Here is a 7738-nt window from a genome sequence, read left to right as displayed (position 1 = left end):
TTTCCACATTTAAGGATTCTTGGTTTACACTGGTCTCGTTCACATGATCTAAGTTAATCTCCCTGTTTTAAAGTCAGCGTATTAGCAAACTATTCTATCTGCTGCCTTAATTCTTATTTGCCATAACGTGTAACATAATCCCAGGTTCTAGGGATAAGGACATGGACATCTTTGGGATGCCGTTATTATGCCTACTACACCTAGTAAAATAAAACTCAGTGACGTAATAAATACTTTCGCCAAGAAAAATATCTTTAAAGGAAAAATGTTTCCAGTGATTCATAGTCTTATCAGGTGAATATAGGAGGCCAAGTTCAATTTGGCTTTCAGAAAAACCATGAAGAACTTTTTAGTGTATTTAATCCCAAATAGCACGAGATAGATAATGCCACAATAAGCTGGATGTTGTTTATCTAAAACTCACATTTAACTGAGTGTCCTGTATTTTTATTTGCTAAATCTGTCAACCCTAGTCATTTAGGATTAATACAAACAAATACATGTTTCTTCTAAGTTGTTCATATATGAGAGCAAAACAAAGAAAAGTACATTTAAGGTTCTATCACAGGTCTCTCAGGAAAAGTTTCTTGCATGTGTTATCATCCCCCAGATACCGTACAATTAGATCCTTTTGATGTTTCTTTAGTGTTTTTTTTTTTAATTATCTCCCTTTGATCAAGACCTTCACTGAAATTTATTCTTTTAAAAGCAAACACTCCTCCATTTTGGATTCATTAAGAGACAGATGTTAACATGAAAAAGCCCATATCCCAAGAAGGCTGGGGCATCTGAAACATGTCTGACCCTTTTCATTTTTGAATAGACTCTCCTGTCTTATGTAAAAATATTAAATAATTGAATTCTATTACTTGATACAATATCTGAAGTCAATATCACAATAGATGGGATTAATAGCAAATTGACCAGAGCAGAAGATCCAAGAATTAAAACACAGGTCAGTGAGCTGGGCACAGTGGCTCACGCCTATAATCCCAACATTTTGAGAGGCCAAGGGAGGCGAATCACTTGAGGTCAGGAGTTCAAGACCAGGCTGGCCAACATGGTGATATTCTATTTCTACTAAAGATATAAAAAAAAACAAACTTAACTGGATGTGTTAGAGGGCACCTGTAATCCCAGCTACTCAGAAGGCTGAGGCAGGAGAACTGCTTGAATCTGGGAAGCAGAGGTTGCAGTGAGTCGAGATCACACCACTGCACTCCAGCGTGGGTGACAGGGCAAGGCTCTGTCTCAAAAAAAAAAAAAAAAAAAAAGAAAAAAGTAGGAATACAAGTCTGTGGAAAATTTTCAGGTTGAAATGCAGAGATAGAAAATAATGAAAAATACAAAAAATGACATAAATATATATGTGAAGGCACAGTAAAAGGGTGCTTTGTATATGTGTGTCTTTGTGTTCGTATTGAATATATATGCAATACACACATATTGCATATGTGTTTGTGTGCGTACATATGGTTGGTGCAAAAGTCATTGCAGTTTTTGCCATTACCTTTAAAGGCAAAAGCCACAATTACTTTTGGACCAATTCTCTATCTATCCGGACAATTCTATTTCCAGGAAGAGAAAGGGGAGAGGGACAGCAGCAATAACTGAAGAACTAATGGCTGAAAATCTGCGTAAAGCAATGTTATTATTCCACATATTCAAAAAGCTCTGAAAACACCAAGAGGATGTGTCAAAAGTAAACTCTACCTAGACTAGTCACAGACAAACCCTGTTCTTTGGAGAGTTTCTTCATCTGCTTTAAATATAGTTGGAACAAGAAAAGTTGCAAATTTTGTAGCCAGGTGAATTCAATAAAATAATGAATGAGCTGCAGTGTTTAAAATTAATACCTTTTTTCTTTTCTTATGAGTCTTCAGGCATGATGAAATGGGAACAATTTTATTCCGTTATGTCATGAGTTCACAGGTTCAGAGACTTAGAGTGTGACATGCAAGCTCACTTGGTTGGAATGGATTCTGTGAATTCTGTAAACTTCTAGAGTTATCCTATTTTTGACCACCCAGATTAAATAGCTCCAGCTCCCATTCCTCATTAGTGTAGACAGTCAAATGTTTCTCAGAACTCCCTATAGGTGCTTATGCTCCTAATATCTTGTGCAAATTCTTATTTCTGTCTGCTGTGTGACATTCTCTGGCCACCTCCACCTCACTCCTGCAACCAACTACCCGTTTTCTTTGTAGCTTTGCATTAAGAATTACTGAGACTTTCCCCCTTTTCCAAGAATTTTCAAATACACAGCCATTGATTGAGACACAGTTTTGCAAAAACATAAGGATAATGATGGGTGGTTAACGCACAGAAGTGTTAAAAATAAAATTAGAAATCAGAGTGCATTCTAGCTAAAGAGTTCAGCCACTCTTGGTAATAACCTCTACAGGCCACTTTGTGCCCTGATGTTACAGGTATACCTGCTCATTTTGGAACCCAGAACTCCTTTCATTGTTAATCTCTGACGGCCAAGAAACCTTTAGCATTTTATTTTTAGAACTGTAGAATGATTTAGCGCTTACTGGATTGTATCTCTATTCCACAGATGCGGTCAGGCGTCCTATCTTCCAAGACCTAAACAGCCGTTAAAGGGTCTTCTTAAATAAAAGGAGAGTTTCTTCCTAAGAGAGTTGTGCTGTTTCCCCTAGAACATAAGAATGAATGTCATTTGTCATGGTGACTTTTGCTTTTTTTGTGTGTGTGAACCTTCACTTCTTTTATACAATCAAGTGATATATGCTTCCAGGAATCAAGAAATCCACTAATTTATTCAAAATAACAATGCATACACGATGAATATTAAATAACTAAATAAAGGCAGGGTCTGACTGTCCTGGCATCAAGGTAGATGAGTGCGACTGAGTTGGACAATTACAGGCTTAGACCCTGTCTTGATTTAAATTTTGGACAGTTTGTTAATTATGGTGATTTTTCATGAATATTATTTTTAAAAAATCTATCGCATTATAAGATCATCTATCTTAAGTACGGAATATCTTAGTGCTTACATTTTACACCCGAGGCCAGAGCCTCCCTCGCTTCACCCTAGTCCTGGCTCGGTCATCAGGTCTGGATAAAATCTATATCCAGATAAAAATGCTTTTACTCTAACAAGGTCTGCTTACTTTTTTCAATCTTGAGATTAGCAAAGACAATGGATTATTTTGGAACTAAGGTGCATTTTCCCAGAGGTAGATGATATGCACATTTAGTGCAGAGTTAATGTGAAGAAATAAAGAGCTTCTTATGCGTCTGGGATACACCCACAGAGTTCATGATTTAAGGACCAAACCCTCCCAAGGAGAGAAGCAGGGCCAGGGAGCTATGTTGATGCTTCCCCTTAGAGTGGATGCATCTTTCTTCTTGAGGTTTGCTCCCCTCTGCTTGTGTCCTATGCCATATTGTCCTTATTTAATTGTGCCCTCAAAAAGACTTGTTTTTAACAGCATTTACTTGGATCGTATTATGTTTGTATGTAAGGAAACCCTTGTACAACTGCATTTTGCCATCCAATTAATGAAATAGTTTATGAATGGCCAGCACATAAATGAAGAAGACGAAGTCCACACTAGTAGAAATCTCATAGCTAAATGGAGAATTAAAAATTCATGCACCTCTGTAGGAGGTGTAATTGCATAAGAAGCCTTAATCAGAAGAAGGGAGTCCTTGTGAAGAACAAGACTGGGCATCCCCTCCCTTGGCAGATCCACTATGATTCCATGAGGGAACTGGTCTTTGAGTTGGGCTTGCTTTTTTTAGGGAAGATGTGGGGTAGGTGAGGGCATGCAAGGGGAGGATGCAAGAGGAGCAAAGCACACGTTCTAGGAAAATGCCGGAAATAAATGGGGAAGGTCAAGGGATCCAAAGAATCCAGATGCCTGTGACCCTGGAAAGCACTCCAAGCCCCACTGTGGCATCCCTGACCCCTGCCTGGAGAGCAGAAAAGGGTGTTTCAAGGATATTAGAGATGGCCTGCCCAAACCAGCATCACACAATGACCACAATTACTAGGATAAAGATTCCTTATCTTTGAACACCATAGTTTAATTTTGTTTACATGTCGCACGTCTCTGATGAGGGAGCCCTTTCTGAATCCACAGCAGCCACAGCAGCTTCTTGACCTCCTCATGGCTTTCGGCAGCATTTTGTTCCAGGGAGACCACAGGTGCCGATTTGTTTATACCTTCTAGGGCAAAAGACTGGATGACATATGGCACCACTCTTAAGGCAGGTAACAGGATTCCTTATATCACCAAAAACACCTAACAGGGAAAAAACACACAAAAAGAGCAAACAGCGTGTTAGAACTCAAAACTCACGTTGGAAAAACACAAACTCTGTGTCAGTATTGCCTTGAGTAAATCTGCAGCGGGCTTCTTTCCCAAGCCTGGGCTTTTCCATCATGATAATGAGACTCGAGTCAATCATTTGGATCTAAGTTTCTGACATGGAAACTGGCACTGCTGTGGTCTGGGGGATGTTTATTTTTGTACAACCTGATTGTGAAAGACCCTGATCTCTCCTGAGTGACTGGGACCTCCAGGTGGGGTCTGGTAGGAGCTCAGCAACGATCTCTTGTGAATTCAGCTCCACCACAAGAAGATAACATCAAAGCCACTATACTGCCATCTTAACACACAGAAGCCAGTAACCTTTTGCTTTTTCAGATCATTTAGTCTGTTAAGTATTTGATCTGAGATGGGATAAAAAGATGCAACTCACTGAAATTGTTTAATATGAAATTAACACCAAGTAACTTACAGTTGAAAACCACAATTAACCATAGAAATAATCTTTTGTAATGGCTTCTTTCTAATATCTAAGTCCTGGTTTCGACCTCGTTCTTCTTTTTTTATCCCTCCCTCCCTCCCTCCTTCCCTCCTTCCCTCCCTCCCTCCCTCCCTCCCTCCCTCCCTCCCTACCTGCCTGCCTCTCTGCCTCCCTGACTCCCTAACTCCCTGCCTTCCTTCATGATACTGTTCTAGCTGTTGGAAAATATGAGGTCTCTGGTGCCTCTCAGAGCCCTGTTGTTCTCACAAAACCCAGGACTCATAAATAAAATTGGTAAAATGAGGCTTTCACAATATAACATCTATGTGATTAATTGTTTTAGGAAATTTTCTTTTTCCCTCTCTCCATCCTTCCCTTCCACTCTCCCACTTTTATCTTTTCATGGTTTCTATTTTATTTTCATAATATCAAGGAGAAAATGAAGGTTAGGCATCCAGGTTTAAAATTTGGTTTCAATGGGCTGTCCCTGTCCTGTGAACCTGCAGTGGCCTCGTGGCAGGGACTGTTCTCAGGGCCTCTGATCAGAAAACTCCTGGGGGTAGAGTGTCTGCCTCAGTAGTTCCCACAGTATAGGCTGGGCCTTAAGATTATCTGGAATTCTCTAGGTTGCAGTATCTACCCTTTAAATATAAAAATTTAGAAAATGACATTCTATACTACTTTCTTTAGATAAAATCAAAATTTCTGCCTTTTATTTAAAAAGTCACCTAACAGGTTTCAACCATAGTTTTAGCAGTTGTAGCATGGAAAGCAGTGAGGAGATGAGATTTACAAGCTACTGGGCTCCTTCATATTGGCTTAGAAGAGAGAGTGAGGTGTCCATTGGGTTCTCAAACTCCTTTTCTACTGAAGGAAGCAATGCTTGGTTCAATTAAATAGGTCATTCAGTCTACTCAGTCTAAAAGTGTGGGTAGGAGAAAGGAAAGAGAGAGAAAGAAAGACATGCTCTGGGGAGAGAGGGAAAAAGAAAGAAAAGAGAGAGAGAGAGGGAAGAAGAGAGAGAAACAGGAGAGAAGGATGGAGGGGACGGAGAGAGAGAGGCAGGAGAGAGAGGGATGAGGGAGAGATAGGTGGAGGGGAATGAGAGGAGACAGAGAGCTTCTACACCATTCTTCCATTTGTCCGACCCTCCTATTTCCCTGCCCCACCTCACCTGGAAGAGGCATCAGGAATATGAAGAGGAACGAGAAGAGGAGATACAAGACCCTCATGGCTGATGGCTGGGAGCTTCACCGGGAGCTGAGTCTGGGGAGGACATCAAGCTTTCCACCTTATAAAGGTCCTGGCCCCTGGTCACCAGGTAGAGTTCAGAACTGGTATTGGCTGCAAGGCTCATTACAGAGATTAGAATTCAACCACTTAGCTGGTGAGTCAGAGAATGGTCCTCAAAGAACAATGCACACGCAGGAGATCTTATGCAAATCTGGACTCAGGAAACCCCAGAAAATCCCTGCCTCCTGCTCTTGGGACCAGAAAATTTCTCTTATCTTGTGCCATTTAAAATCCAGTGTATAAATGGAGTGAAGGGCTGGGCCTGTCTCACAGGGAAACAAACTCAAACTCAGGGCCTATAACCTGCCACTCACCTGCTGCCCACTCTGTGGGATATCCTGTTTTTCCTGAGTATCTGGGGACAGTCTCAGGCCAAATTGAGAGCTCTTTCCATCTAATTCTATCCATTGCTGGGACATTCAGCTCCTGGGGATGATACAGGGCTGGCTCAAACCCAGGGACCCTGGAGGGGCTCAGGGCTTCTGGCAGCACTGGGAGCATGGTGGGCCCCATCCTCACAGGAGATCTGAGCTGGTGAAATTCATGTGAAAGTTCCCCTGAAACTCCCCATCTTCCCCACAGGACAGAGATGAGGCAGATGGGCGTCTGCTTCCTTCCTCTGAGAAGGACAATGGGAGGGTGGGATTGTGACTATATGTGTCCCCTCAGAGGGCACACAGGCCTGGGCCAGGAGGTGGCCTACCGTCTGCACTTGAGTTCCTTCCATTCATACTGTCACTCAGGGAATGTCAGCTCCACAGGACTTCAGGGCTTTCGGAGCCAGGGCTTTCCCTGCTTTCCACAGACATCAGCACGAAGGGAGCTCACTGCCATTGGGATTTGGTGGAGAAGCATGGAGTGGAGCTGCAAGGCCTTGATGTGGTCTCCCTGTTGGTGACAGGAAACACTTTTGAAGGAGCCCCATGTTTTCAGGGCTGTGTGAGGTCTCTGGGGTCTCCCAGGACCCTGTCCTTCCTCCGTAACCCAGAGTAGCAATTGTCGGACACAGGCAATGGACAGAGCCCCGTGCCAGGTGCTCAGGAGAGGGCCTTTCTCGGGAAAATGAGTGGCATTCATCCTGGTTCCTCTCTCTTTCAATCTAAGGGCAGTTTGAGAAAGAAGCAGACCCCAGTGTCTGTGTCTGTGATGTCTCAGGGATGCAGCAGTGACAGAGACATGGGGACAATGAGGCTTTCCTCGTGACCTGCCTGACCTCTTCATTTAAAATGTCAGGTTCTGAAGAACCCTGATTCCTGGCAGGCCAGAGGTGGATTTAAAGGAAGCTGGTAATGATATCGTGTGGCCAAGATCCTTAATGACATTTTCATAAAAGGAAATTTCTGAGCTTAGCATGGTGGCTCACACCTGTCATCCCAGCACTTTGGGAGGCCGAGGCAGGTGGATCACATGAGGTCAGGAGTGTGAGACCAATTTGACCAACATGGCGAAAGCCCATCTCTATGAAAAATACAAAAATTAGCCAGGCGTGATGGCTTACGCCTATAATTCCAGGTATTTGGGAGGCTGAGGCATTGGACTCGCTTACGACAGAGCAAGACTCAGTCTCAAAGTAAAAAAAAAGAAGGTTCTGATGGGGTATGCAAAGAGAGGGCTGGGTCAGATGCTGTCAGAACTGCTAAACAAATCTGCATCCGGGGCT

General features: G+C 42.5%; 1 protein-coding gene across 1 annotated transcript; it reads right to left on the bottom strand.

The window, feature by feature from the left end:
* Positions 1–4034: 4034 nt before the first annotated feature.
* On the bottom strand, positions 4035–6053 carry LOC100604016 (beta-defensin 4A). The gene is made up of 2 exons (XM_003271375.4): positions 5960–6053; positions 4035–4277 (listed from the first exon to the last, which is right to left on the bottom strand). The coding sequence occupies exons 1-2, from the start codon at positions 6015–6017 to the stop codon at positions 4141–4143; spliced, it is 195 nt and encodes a 64-aa protein (XP_003271423.1). The 5' UTR covers positions 6018–6053; the 3' UTR covers positions 4035–4140.
* Positions 6054–7738: the final 1685 nt, after the last annotated feature.

The sequence above is a fragment of the Nomascus leucogenys genome, unplaced genomic scaffold (assembly GCF_006542625.1).
Source record: "Nomascus leucogenys isolate Asia unplaced genomic scaffold, Asia_NLE_v1 Super-Scaffold_563, whole genome shotgun sequence".
NCBI lineage: Eukaryota > Metazoa > Chordata > Mammalia > Primates > Hylobatidae > Nomascus > Nomascus leucogenys.
The sequence above is the reverse complement of the archived record's forward strand: the minus strand, read 5'-3'. Positions and strand labels throughout refer to the sequence as shown.